Genomic DNA, 15,152 nt, shown 5'->3' on the forward strand with positions numbered 1-15,152 from the left:
AAGAAGTACCTTGTATAAGTGTGTAACTATGTACTCTTTTTTTCTCCTATGAAAATATTTAATTACACAATTTTTTTTTTATATAAAACGGACTTATAATAAATATTGTACATCAATTGTAAACTTGTACATCAATTGTTTTTTTTTTTCGGACTTTGAAAAAGCTTTGGATGATCCGGTGATTATTTTTGCCATTTCATTCTTTTTTTATTACAGAATGCATCAACTTCAGTCCTCAGTCCACACTATGGCAGTCTCGCATAAAAGATAACAACCAAATTTATATACGAGTATACTCGTTTGGTTGGACGTGGCAAATTACACTCAATAGTTTACAATATCCAAAGGAGTTCAAGTATTTAGGAAATGGAAACACCACAAGTAAATACCATAAAGCATCCCCCTCCTAGAAAAGGTCAGCAAGGATCATGGAACCCGATATTTTCCACAGCACCAACAGTCTTGGCTGCACGACGCTTGTTCAGGGACTGCATCAAGGCCCGATTCAGCAACTGGCTACGGATGTCCATGAACGAACGTATCCTGCTAAACTTCTTCTGCCCACTTGAGCTCATACTCTTGAGAGTACCAGATAATCCATTGTATTTCTCATCATACTTGAAAGTCGAGCTTTCACGAGGACAAAACCTAGAATGCTCCTCTACTTTCAAATCCGAAATGACATCCCTTGCTTCTGGACTCTTCAGCGAAGTGTACTCAAAATCAGAGCAAGAGCTTGAGCTACATGAGCTTTCTGAATATGCATCTTCAGCATTAACCAAATGTCCTGTTACCAAAAAGAATTTACACAAGTACAATTACCCACTGAGAAAGCTCTAATCCTTCTAAAGTCCTAAGTACGTACATATTATTCTCTCTGTTCCACTTCAATAAGACCACATTTCTAACTTGGGACATCACGTCCGAAAATATTATGCCAATCTACAAATTAGTTTAACTTAAATTATGAACTTTCCCACAGTACTGCTACTACTATTTTAGGATTTGCTGCATAGCATGGTTATCTCAAGCCTAATTCTGAAAAAATGGACTGTTATTAGATATGGCAAATTAGAGTGGGAAGAAGAAAGAGGTACCGTTTAAAAAGATTTGGGCAAGATTACTTTCTACAAATTCTACTTTATTCACTAGCTCGCCAGAGCTATTTAGACACTAAACAAACCAATTAGACTTGTTTTACAGTATAATCTTAGGAGAACCAATAACAACCCTTATTTGTCAATCTGTTATTCAATCAATCACATGTAGATTTAGTTTACAATTAATTGCAGCTTCATTGATACTAGAGAAAAACCCAAATATGAATCAATAATACAAATGCACACAAGAAGCACTACTCTATCAAACTCGTGGGTCAATACTTCCTCCTTTCAAAATAGATGGTATACTTTTGACTTTTGGAGTTTGGACTATCCATTTACTCAATTTGACCATATATATATTTATGTAACATGTAGTTGGATTAGTCTCAATTTATAATTTTTGAAATATCCTCAGTTTTTATTAATATTTCCCATTTATACTTAAAGATATTAATAGTTAAAGGCATGCATTGGCAACTGCAAAAGTCTTAAGTGTTGTATCTATTATGAAACAAAGTGAGTAAAAATATTGTATCTCAGTAGGAGCTTATATGTACCTTCAAGCCAATCATGATTTATGTTCAAAGGAATCTCACGAGAGCAAAGTACTTCACATGACTTGGTGGAACCAATGGGAGACCCATGGGAAGGTGAACAAGAAGACGGGAAGGGAGGGCCATTTTCATCATCATCGTTATAGTCAAAACTGTGCTGTTGCTGGCTTTTGGGTGAATCTAAATCTTTCCATCCTGGAATTAAAGAGGATATCTCTTCCTCGATCATACCAGCAATCTCATGTGGCTCCCAATCAGTTATATCCAGTTCCCTCACCATCTCAGTAGCAACTTCCATTTCCGTGTCATTAATGATGTCAAATGGGAAGTGAATAAACCTTACAGAACCTTTACAATGCAGTACAAGCAAAATACCAAAGAGGTGTGTTAGAATTTTCAACAAAGATAATGAAGTAATAGACAACTAGCCACAGTACAAGATTGAATAGAGAACAACAATATACATTAGGCATGGCAGATCATAATCCATGTAGCTATGAAATCCCACTACCACATCATTTAATGTGCCTTTAAATTACAGTGTAAGTTGTAAGATATTCCAAGAGATTTAAGCATTTTTAACAAGATTGACTTGCTATTCTGACGTAAACTAAAATATGTCTAAGGTTACCTAATTGGCAGGCTCTAAGATTAGTTGGAGCCATGCCCAATAGACAAAGGACTGAACAAGGAGAAGTATAAATATAGATAAAAACATACCATCTTTGTCAGAGATTTGCACCTTGAGGAAAAGGGTACTATCTTCTGGATTCACAGTTCCAGTGATTGTCATGTCAGTACTCCTAATAGGTTTATCAAGCAGAAAAGGCATATCGACTAAAACACCCTTTGGGGAGTATATTTGAAGAGGTTGCTCCGGCACTGGCATGAGATCCTCATCAGGCGCCAGAAATGGATCCAACAGTAGCTCTTGAGCAGATAACCTCTTTGAAACAGTTTCCAAGCATTTTCTAACAAACTGCTGGGCTTCAATATTTTGGATGCGGTAAAAAGCTTCAGGCTTCTTTCCCTGGAATATTCAATAAGGGAATGGGTCAGAGGAGTGGAAAATAAATATAGAAATACAATAGAAAAGCCCTCATGAAAACTCACCGATGTCACCTTCTTGTAGATTTGGGCTGGGTTTGAGCATTCGCTGTAGGGATATTCAGAAGTGAGCATCTCTAAGACACACATTCCAAAAGAATATACATCTACAAGCTCATTATATTTCTCCTCATATAGTTCTGGTGCCATGAATTCTGGAGTCCCTGTCAAATAAAATTATAAACAAGTCAGTGAAATACAGCTTAAAGTCCACAAAATTACTAGCAAAAGAAGTGTTGTATAATGATGTCATTTAAAACATAACCAATTAAAATTAGAGCTTAACAGGTTTGATAAAATCCTACATTCAAAACAAAGATTGGCAAAACGAATAAAACAACTGAGGGCCACAGCAGTTGCAAAGCTAATTAATAAAATAACTGTGAGTGTTGTCTGCTCAGCTTAAAACCTCTGAGTAACTTTAGTGTAAATTCATATAAAATCAAAATGAGAAGTATCCTTAAGACAGAGGATGGCAAAAGGCCAATTGAAAGTTCAAGTTCCATTCGCAGTCTTCCCTAAAACCCTCCCAATTGTATACATGTGTCAGAGCTAGTTATAACAGATATGAGCAGGAGATTGACCTATAACACTGTGGGCATGTTTTGAGCGAAGAATAGCTGCTAACCCCAAATCACCAATCTTCACCTGTCCAAGATGGCCGTTGACAAAAATGTTGTCACATTTGAGATCCCTATGTATCACCGGAGGATCATGACTGTGCAGATAGACGAGACCACGGAGGATTTGACGGGCCCAATTCTTGATGGCTCGAATATCAACTTGCTGATACTTCTGCCTATATCTGTGATCAAAGTGCCACAACACAAAGCATTAATTAATGGCCTTTAGGCTTTAGTTATTAATGGTATCCTATAATATAAGATGTGGAGTTGAATGGGTTAGTATCTTTCACAGTATGCTTGATCAAATAACTAATTTATATAATTATTCTTAATCTCATTGTAGCCTATAATCTTTCTGATGTCATAAATATCGAAGAATCTAGAAACACTAAGATGCCACAAAAATATTTTTAGTAATTTAATACATGAGATTTATGTAGTAAAAATGCCATTTCTGAGACACTTATTTGGTCAAGTAAAAACACCATTGTAAATTACTTATCTGTAGTAATGTGAATGTAATGCTACTTGTCAGAATCAGTGAAGTTTTCCTTAATCTCAAAAATATTATCTTATTGTATACACTTCAATGACGTATTTCAAATGAATAAGTCTAAAAAAGTATTGGAAAGAGATTGAGAACAACTGCATAAGTCCTACTACAGATCCACATATTAATCGAAGGAAAGAGTTAGTGATTACTCTCTCAAAGTGCCGGAGGTGAACATTTCAGTTATAAAGTTGAAGGTTCTCCGATCAACATCTATCCATGAGTTGTAAAATTGTATGATAGAATCATGATTAAGGTTCTTCAGCAAATGAACCTCAGAGTAGAGTCGTTGCAGTTCATCCGGAGAACGAAGAACGTCGTTCAGCATCACTTGGCTCCATGCTACCTCCATTCCAAGCACCTCATCAAATGCTCTATAAACAGTCTTCATGGCTCCTTTGCCAAGAATGTCTTTGAACTGACGGTAATTTGACAGCCAAACATCTACATATCAGTTAACCAACAAAAAACAGCTACCAATTGTATGATCTATAGCTTTGAATACAAAGATTATCAGCATAACCTATCAATCACACACAACAGATTTAGCAATGAAATACCCACCTCTCCCAGACTCCCACCAAGGATTCATCTATGACAATTGACAAGTACACAACGAATCAAGCAGAACAAAATAATCACTTTCACCTCCCTCAATTAACACAAGATGAACATACTGCATAGTTGACATTCAAAGTGTAATTGTGAAACATTAAAATACATACCACCTTTGTTTCTCAATAGGAACATCACTTTACTGTACACATTTGCCAACACACTACTTTGAGCATTAATATCTTTACTTATGCTTTGAAAAAATTATAATAAATTTATATTATGAAAATATACATTGAAATTAACTCTACAAAACAAAATTCATTATTATATATAGTGTAGGAATAACGTATAAAGTTAAAATGCTGTATCTATTGAGAAACAAAGGCAGTACAATGGAAGGGTTCTTCTATTACAACAATAACCAACTTTCCACCAATACTTGTGATATTAATATATTATGCTGCTGGTTGATAACAATAAAATAAGGTCAGATTGACATGCTATTGCAAAGTTTTGTGGTTTAATCATGCAAGTTGATTTCTCAGGACACCACTTATTGATAGCAATTAGCAAACATATAGATCCACATCAATAGTATAGCAGAACCGTATCATTTGATTTGAATAACCAGCACTTGCACAAAATTATTCATTCCAGAAAAGCCTTGTCATATAATCCCATATCAGCAGCAAAACAAACAAGCAACAACTAGATACGTATTTATTGACGATTGCGACTTCAAGGAATAATAAGAATATATAATACGGTTTTAGCCCCTATTTTGTTAAGCTAAAAAAAGTCTGATACTAACATCCCAACTTGTAATGTTAGCTCACTTGCACCAACCATGGTAAGCCATACATCATATCATCTTCTCAAAGTCAAACTCATTACCTACTTCAAGTTGTCTCTAAGGAAGAATATTTAAGTCAGAAAACATACTCCCTTCATTCCATAAAGTACTACTCACTAATTCCCATTTTCATTTGATTCATAAAGTTGTAAACACTTCCATCTTTGGATTTTACAAAACTTAACAAAGAATAAGGTAAGACATGGTAAGTCTCATAAGGATACTATACAAACAAGATCACCAATCTCCCAATAATAAAGGAAAAAAACTAATAGTTTCCTATAAAATTAACTCTATCTCTATCCAAACAACTCGTTTGCCACCTCTATTCTATCGAACAAAACACAAGATCATAATCCAAACCAATAACATAACATAATAAGACACATCAAGCGAATAGTTCCAATTCTACAAAGAATCAAGTGCAAACATCAATTACATGCAATATGACTAATTAAACATAATAAATCACAAATTAGTCAGAAATTAATTACAATAAATTGGAAAAATGAGAAACTTACACGTCCATAACGACCAGATGGATCAACTTCAACATACTTCATATGAGAATTAGCTCCTCCAATTTGAGTCTTAATTCTCATATTGTACATGATTATAAATCAAACAATTTTAACTAACTTTTAATTGCTAAGTATTTATGTATGTATCTAATTAACTTCCAGTAGAATTTTAATAAGAAAAATAAAGTGAGAAAACACTAGAAAATCCGGGGTTTTCCTTCATGAAATTCAAAGAAGAAAACACCCAACCACAACCAGAAAAGCGTCGAATAATTAATTCTTAGCAAATTTCTCGGCATTTCTACTACTGAAGGTGAGTAATTGTAGCTATTAGCACTGATTTTATGAATCAAACCCATAAAATTCAAAGAACCCAGATGATAAAATACGAAATTTTTTCTAAATTACAAGAATTTAAGGTCAAAATTCAAAAGGGTTTTGTGGGTTTATATTAATTTTTCAGAAAACATGGAATCCTGAACTTGAAAAATCTGCGACCTCGATTAAAAAGTGCCATTTGTGGATTTCTGAAAAACCCAAAAAGTGGAAAGAAAAACAAAGAAAAAAGGTGTTATCTTTTTGGAATTTTGAAGAATAATTTCACAGGAAATTTGTCTGATTCAAAGGAATTTAGAGGAGGCAACCAGAAAAAGAGAAAGGAGTAGAATGAAGTAGCGGTGTGAAGGTGTTTATAGAAACCGATTGAAGTGGCAGGTAGTCTTTCTACGTTGGCATTGTGTAGGGCCTTTTTTTTAATCTTTGTTGGATGTGGGATTCCTTTACTTGGATTACTAAGAGCATACACAATGGTTGCCCAACCCCATCTTGGTTATTGATTATTTTATTATTTTATCCATCTTCCACCTCACTTATAACCACTCTTATAACCATTTAATAACCAATATATGCCAATAGTTAACCATAATATTTTGGTTATACATTTTCTCTCTCCTACTTTTACCCAACCCCACCACACAATTTATTACTTAAATTCTATTATTATTAAATAATGCATTTGGTAATAATCATTCAAAATTAATAATTATTTATTAGCATACATTAATTAGATAAAATCTCAAAAATTTAAAAATAATGCAATTTTGATATTAATTAGTACGTAATTAGTCGTTAATTAAGACACAAACAATAATTGTAACCCTACTACATTCCAAATAATAAAAATCATACATATATATTCTATCAAATGACAAAAGTCTTTGAAAGATAATAACGAACCGCGAACAAGTACAAACACAATGATATAATATTGCGATTACACATCTATTAATGCATATTATTGTCCCTACTTTGAACACCGAATTTGAGCCACATATGTTCAACTAAGTCTTTCTTCAATGCTTTATGCATAGCTTCATCACGAACACGTGCTCTATTAGACATGTAAGTTTCCAAACTTGCAATTCGGTTGTTGCTATTTTGGAACTGAAAAGGCTCTTCATTATTTTCATTACTTGAAGACGCATTTGTAGCTTGATCATATTCATTTGGATCGTAATACGTTTTATATGTATCTCTTTCATCCTCAACAATCATATTGTGCATAATAATACACGCTATCATTATTTTTCCTAACATTGATGCGTCACGAGCTAGCGCTGGATTCCGTATTATTGCAAAACGAGCTTGTAATACTCCAAAAGCACGCTCAACATCCTTTCGTTTAGCTTCTTGTACTTTGGCAAATAGACCTTCTTTTTCATTTTGTGGTAGTGATATTGTAGGAATGAATGCCGCCCATTTAGGATATATACCATCAGTGAGATAATATCCCATATTGTATGTGCGACCATTCACAACATAGTTAATAGAGGGTGCACAACCTTCAAAAACATCATTAAACAATGGGGATCTATCAAGAACATTAATATCATTACGACTACCTGGTGTCCCAAAAAAGGCATGTCAGATCCAAAGATCATATGATGCCACAGCTTCCAAGATTAATGTGGGTTTACCTGGTCTTCCAGAAAACATACCTTTTAATCGAAGTGGACAGTTTTTCCACCTCCAATGCATACAATCAATAGAACCTAACATGCCAGGAAATCCACGACGTTCACCAATCCTTAGTAGTCTTACTAGATCTTCTTCATTGGGCTTTCGAAGGTATTCATCACTAAAGTAAGAGACTATTCCTTCCACAAAATGCTGAAGTGAATCTCTTGCAAGAGATGCACTAATCCGAATGTAGTCATCCACAGAATCAGCGGAGGTGCCATAAGCTATTAGTCTCATAGCCGCGGTGCATTTTTGTAATGCAGAGGCACCAAATCTTCCTGTAGCATCTTGTCTTTACTGGAAGAAGGGATGACGTTCTTCTAAAGTTTGCTTAATTCGGAGAAATATATGTTTGTTCATGCGAAATCTCCAACGGAATAATTGTGGAGGGAACACAGGATGGTCGGTAAAGTAGTCATTCCATAAACGACTGTGTCCATCCTCACGATCCCTTGGAACGGGAACCCTTGGTGGCCTTGGCACTTGATTAAACATTTGATATACTTCAACCGGATTGGACATAAAAACTTCATCCATCATTCGATCGAACTGGCGATTGGCTTGCCTTCGTCTTTCATATCGTTGGGTTTGGCTATTTTCTGAATTGGAAGAGGAATTAGAAGAGTTGGAGCTATCGTCAGATGACATGTTTTTAAAACCAAATTTGATATGAGAATGGAAGGTAGAAGTATAATAGGGGGAAATGGATGGTTGTTCAAGGGAATCCCACTCTGATGTATCCATCTTATAGAACAAGTGTGTATGATATGTAGTAATTTTTTTGTCTTATATGGTAAATTTGAAGTCTTGCATGCATGCAATGATTCATAAAGTAGTTAATAATTTTTAAAAGTAATGGAGATGCATGCCTTTGCATTGTCACTATCACCTTAACATTGTTATGTACGTCAAAGCATAGTGATGCATGCTACTATTTCCTTTTCAGTGTTAAGTACATCAGTGAACAAAATTCACTACTACCTTTTCAGTGTTAAGTACATCAATGTCTAGTATTTAATATTTGCTTTTCAGTGTTGGGTACATCAAATACTTTACAGTGTAATGTAAATCAATGTACATCTTTTGCAGTGATATATCAAAGTGAATCAATAGGTTTAGTCAGATCAATAATAATTATATGTTATTATATACAAATTTTAATGTATTGAATAATATTATTAAGCTTATAATACGATTATAAGAAGAGACATGTAATTTAACTTAATTTTTTTATTAATAATGACATTACAATATAAAATTCATTCACATCCTCAAACAACAACTTATTAAAAATATTCAAACTACAAATCAGACCTTAAGTACATAAAAAAGAACAATAAAAAAGGAATTATTTGAAATCAACCAACATTACGACTATAATCAACCATACACTAATACATTAGTCTGAGGGGAACAACTTCTTCAACAAAGTGCTCCTTAATTCTTGATCTTCTGAAGATAAGTTTGGCTTTGAATCGAGGTGTTTAAATAACTCCATATTAATTTTTCTTTGCTTCCTTGCTTCTTTCTCCCTTTCTAGTTGCAACCTTGTAAGTTCAACTTCATTTTCTGATTGCCTTATAAGGTTCATGTTCTGGGCAGTGTCCAACCATTGTTGCCATGCTCCACTTGGCATGTTTGGCACCTTGCTCTTTCCTTTATTTTTGCTAGATTCGTTGCTAGAAGGAAAGCCTGAATACCCAATATCACCACTGGTTGGTGTTTCTGGGTTTGATGAAGAGGAGTAGTTTCCAGCTTCATTGATACGAGATCTCTTTGAGTCACTTCCTTGAGTGGATGTCTTTTCCTTGCATTTTTTAACAACATCTTCACTTGGTTTCCATGCTTCATGTTGTTTTAAGATGTCCCAAACATGCTTGTCTTGAAAGGTTTTAGAGCATAATGAAGACTTTGTTTTGTCGTTAGCATATATACTATATGCTAATTTCATAACATCTTCATCATTCATACCACTTCCCTTTTTTGATTCAGCATGAGCATGTGAGCCACAAAATTTAGAACATGAAGCATTAATCCTTCTCCAACGGTTTCTAAGTTGCTCCGTACCCCTCATTTTCAACAAATCTTCTCGTGTTACCCGATCAGTACCTTCTTCGAAACACCTTTGTTTGTATAGTCTAACATTATTATACATTTCCTCAATTTTCCTCCAAAAAACATCCCCCTTTTGGTTAGTGTTAGTTTTTTTATTTTGACTAACCTCAAGCCAAGCCTTCACAAGAACCACTTCTTCAGCTTTTGACCAAAAAATTTTCCTTCCATCTTGATTGCCTCCTTCATTACCTCTTTCATTACCTTCGCCTTCTTCAACTTCTGGTTCATTTTCGTCATCTGATGCATTCGATGTGTATGAACAATCGAAACTCGGAAATGCACCATCACCTTGTGACATAGAAAAATGTTGAGACATGAGAAATGTTGAATCAATTTGAGAGATTTGAATATTTTCAAAAGATGGGATAACATTTGGAGAATTTGAATAATTAGGATTTTGTGGTGGTTGAAAAGGAAACGGAGTGAAAGTACTTGGATTTGAGAAATTGAGATTTTGTGAACCGTAATTCGGAAAATTTTAAAAATTTGTATCTAAATCTGAGTTGAGATCAATTGGAAGATTAGAATAGTAAGGTTGAGGATTTGGATTATTTTGGGGCTGTGATGAGTTATGAGATTTTGTGGATTTTTTTTTTTCTGTTAGATTTTGGAATGTTCATCTTAACACAATTTGCTAATAAGAAGAGTAATTTTCACTTAAAAAAAAGTTGTTTCAAAATACTTCAATATTGGGCTCATTTTATAGAGAAAAATAAAATAGAGCCGTTGGTGTATTTTTTTTTTTTTTAGAATTGTATTTTAAAAATTATGGCCGTTACAAAAATTACAACGGTTATAAATTCAGAGCAAATCTCAACCATTGATATTTGTATTACGTGTCAAAATCTTAGCCATCCATGTCAACCAAAAAGCAAAAAAAAAATTGCATGACCATATACATAACCGGTTATTTGAATAACCTGGTTATTCAATTGATACCCCAATAATTTCTCTCTCCTCAATATTTTATTAATATTTTCATTTTCTCTCTCTTAATAACCACCCAAATAGTTAATGGCTGTGGGTACTCTAACTCCATTTCATATACTTCTTCAGTTAACTATTATTTGCAACAAATGAGGTGTTTGCGGACTCTTAGACAAAAGTTGTTTGTGAGTGTAAAATGGAGAGAGAAAAAGTTGGGTGCATGTGATGATGAGAGAGATAGAGAGAAATGATAATCTAAAAAGGAAAGAAAACATTTGTTCCACATAATAGTTAGTATCCATTTATAGTATATGTTGCAAAAAATAGTTAACGGAGGAAGTAAGCACACATGATTTAATTATGGCAAATGATAAACACATAGGCACGTAGCCCATGTATGAGGAGCTCAAAAAAAATGAGAAAAGATTAACATTAATTACACTGATTTGCGAGTGATTTGGTCGTGAATTTCCAAGGGTGTGTTCTATTCACCTGATTTTCACTGATCTGAACTTATTAGACCTTATTAAAACTTATTTTAGATGTAATTTGTACTTTTTTTTTGACGGGGATGTAATTTGTACTTGGTTTACCCTTATTAAAACTTATTAGACCTGATCTAAACTTATCTGAACTTAACTAAACTTATCTAAACTTATTACACTTGAAATAAGTGAAAATAAGGTGAACAGAACAGACCCTTAATACCATTTTGGAAAGTATATTTGATACTTATATAACATTACCATTTAATTATTAACTAGCTTTTAGGCAATGCCCCGAGTTACTACATTAATTTCATGATTAAAATCCTTAACTATATATAATTTTAATAAAATGACATATAATATGGTATAGCTTAGTGGCTAGCAATATAATTTTGAAATTTGAGGTCTTAAGTTCAAACCTTGTCCAATCCATATTTTTAAGCACATAAAATGAAATTCTTGATTAATTAAAAAAGATGTCACGTGAAACCTAAACTACATATGATTTTTTACATATTGGTAAAAGCATAGTCAAAGTAATCATATAAATAATGTAAAAGACAAATTATTGCGATTATTACAAACAAACGGTACTAGTATGTTAGTTTGTACGTATTGACTTTTATGTTTGTTTGTCAAGGAAATATATTCACTAGTCCATATTCATACTTTACTTAAAACCTATTACAAGTTATCTTGAAACAAGTTTTGGGTGATATGGAGATCATTTGATTGGATGCACAAAGTTACATTGTCTTAGAACTTGTACAATAAATTTTACGAGTATACTTACAATTCTTGAACATTTGTTTGATTGACAATGTTTGTCTGAGTTTTAAGTTTGGCTTACATAAAAGGACTAAGGACCTGTTCTCTTCAGCTTAATTTCAATTCAGTTTAATTCAGCTCCAATCAGTTCAGTTTAGCTCTTAATTTCCTTTTTCCATAAACAATTCATTTCAGCTCTATTGAGTTGAGTTCGATTTAATTCAGCTCCAATCAGTTCAATTCAATTCAACTCAATTCAGTAAATTAGTATAGAAGGCCATAAGTGACTTAATAATTAAGATACTAGTATGGCTAAGTCTTGCCAATATGCCATGCCGTTATTGACTGGATTTCTGCATGTTTAACCGTTTGGATCCACTTGATGATCAAGCCATTTGCAAAGATTTGGCTCGGTGTGAAATGCATATTAATAAGAAAGAGATAATGAACAATATTGTAGATATTTTTTTCCTAGTAAGGCTAAAGATTGGATTATTCGGAACGAAAAATTTAATAAGGATGGCAATAAATTTTTATGACATGGGATTTACCATTAAATATTTATTACTTCAAGAATCATACAAGTTTTTTTTTTTTGGATAATAACAAATACGTAGTTTATAAATTGTAGATTACTTTGTACTTACTATGAGTATTTCATATATTATCGTAATATAATACTCAACTACAAAAATTTTAATCAACAACCATTAGTAAATCGAAATTGGACATATTGACACTATTACCACACCAATCTCTCCTTCCGTTTCATTATGCTTAGTATTCAATTATGATAAAAAGGATGGTATCTTAATAAATTGTGAAAATTAATAATAATTGTCAAAATCACTATAATCAAAATTATAATTTGTTTATTATTAACAATAAATTATACACATTATCTTAGTAGATAAATTATACACATAAATTGCCGGCAGGTGGTATATTTCTAATAAATGTTTTTTTATTGAAAAGAATCTATGAACATAAACATGGATGCTACTATGAATAAACACGTAGTAAGTGACTTAAAAATAGTATTCTCCACTCGAGTTGTTTGTGACATTTGCCAAATATGGCCTACATCTAACTTTGCAATACATTTGGTTGGTGTTCCTTCATATTTTTTTATATTTAGAAAATCTTCCTATATTTTTATTTTCAAAAGTATTCTCTTAATGTTTTTGACTTATTTATTGGTATATATTAAATATTAATTGTGTTTGGACCCATTTGTCTTGATAAATTGACAACCAATAATGTTTCGAATTTTTTGATTTTAAGGGTTGGGGTGTAATACCCCGTATTTTTTTATACGTATTTTATTTAAAGTATGTATTTTATAAAATATTTAATTAGTTATAATCATTTTAATTAAAGCATTTTAATTAATATTATTATAAAAGAAAAGTTTATTTAATTATTTTTATATAAAAGATGGGGTTTTAATTTAAGAAAGTTTAATTTTTAACAAGTTTTATTTGGGAAGGGATTAGGAAAATTAAAAGAGGAAAGTTTAGGGTAAAAGGATTAGTAGAGAAGGGGTATAAATATCCCACTTATGAGGCAAATCAACTTTGCCCAGAGTGGAGAAAACCCAAGGTAAGCTTCTCCCCTTTTCTCTTACTTTTCTTTCTTTTTTTCTTCCTCTTCCCCTTCCCCTATGCACGGCCGGCCACCACCACCACCACGCACGTGGCCGGACCACCACCGCACACCACCGCAAGCCACCAGCGCACGGCCAGCAGCTGCGGCAGCAGCCCAGCCTTGCCGCGGTGGCTGCTGCTGCCGTGTTTGGCTCTCGAAAAAAAAAAAAAACTTAATCTTTCTTCTCTATTTTTAATCTATGCTTAGATCAAATTATAAATTATGAGTTTTTGGATTAATTTTTGATATTTGAATGATGTAATTATATTAATAAATTTTCAGATTTAGTTTTAATTAAAAAGCCCCAATTTTTGAAACCCTAGGTTATTGATTTATGAAATTATGAAAGTATATGATGTATTAATGTTTAGATCTTCAATTTAAGTGCTTTAAGACTAAATTTCAGCAAGTTTTAATTAGAAAAATAGTGCAGGAATTTTATGTAGAACCCTAAATATTATGTTTTTAAAGGAAATTTAAATTACCCATTAAGGGGGACTTAATTATGGTGTTCTAAATATATTTCAGCTTATTCTAATTAATTTATGAAGGGTTTTAAAATAGTATATATTGCTGGAAATTTGTTTAGAGTGGACTTTGATACACTATTATAATTTTAATGTGTAGGAGACTTTGAAGTAAGCAATTTTTACTAGTCGTGGCGATTTTAAGATCATATTCAAGGTACGTTCGCGTACTTAGCATATTTGATGATGTAGAATCATGCTAGGTTTGGTTTCAATCAATTACAAGTAGTATCATGCTAAGGTTCATGTATTAAATTGTGAATTATTAGTATTGGTGATTGAATTATGAAGCATGAATTTATTTGTGATGATCTATGGATTGGAAATTATATTTTTGGCATGAGTATATGGACTACATATTTATTTATGGCATGTTAGAGAGCATGGTTAATTAAACTAATTGTTTAATTATATTTATAATATTGAAAAGGAATTTTATTATAGTCCATATAATTTTTATTGATGCATTAAGCATGAGGAAGGAGCTATATAAGTGTCTATGTACACAAGGAATAAATAGTATGTTGGTGCCTTTGTGCACTTAAGGTGTTTTTAACACCGAGGGATAGGATTGTTGGCGCTTTATGCGTTTAAGGTGTCTTTGACACTGAGATAGTTTTAAAAAGGGTTCAACATTAAATTATATGTGATCACTAATTATTCAAGAATTAAATTGATATGTTTGTTTGATTGAATAATTATTGTTGATTGAATTATTATGCTTTGGGAGTCATCACCAAGTTTAATAATCTGTAAATAACGTAAAGTGAAAGAGATTACGCACCAAAA

General features: G+C 32.7%; 2 protein-coding genes across 2 annotated transcripts; both read right to left on the minus strand.

The window, feature by feature from the left end:
• Positions 1-263: 263 nt before the first annotated feature.
• On the minus strand, positions 264-6,572 carry LOC145617328 (putative serine/threonine-protein kinase WNK5). The gene is made up of 7 exons (XM_081672018.1): positions 5,873-6,572; positions 4,093-4,358; positions 3,349-3,569; positions 2,771-2,928; positions 2,378-2,687; positions 1,661-2,005; positions 264-787 (listed from the first exon to the last, which is right to left on the minus strand). The coding sequence occupies exons 1-7, from the start codon at positions 5,960-5,962 to the stop codon at positions 417-419; spliced, it is 1,761 nt and encodes a 586-aa protein (XP_081528144.1). The 5' UTR covers positions 5,963-6,572; the 3' UTR covers positions 264-416.
• A 584-nt stretch (positions 6,573-7,156) lies between these two features.
• Positions 7,157-8,128, minus strand: LOC145617143 (uncharacterized). Its single transcript, XM_081671826.1, has 2 exons — positions 7,870-8,128; positions 7,157-7,773 (listed from the first exon to the last, which is right to left on the minus strand). The coding sequence occupies exons 1-2, from the start codon at positions 8,126-8,128 to the stop codon at positions 7,157-7,159; spliced, it is 876 nt and encodes a 291-aa protein (XP_081527952.1).
• Positions 8,129-15,152: the final 7,024 nt, after the last annotated feature.

The sequence above is a fragment of the Chenopodium album genome, chromosome 26 (assembly GCF_948465745.1).
Source record: "Chenopodium album chromosome 26, dcCheAlbu1.1, whole genome shotgun sequence".
Classification (NCBI taxonomy): Eukaryota; Viridiplantae; Streptophyta; class Magnoliopsida; order Caryophyllales; family Amaranthaceae; genus Chenopodium; species Chenopodium album.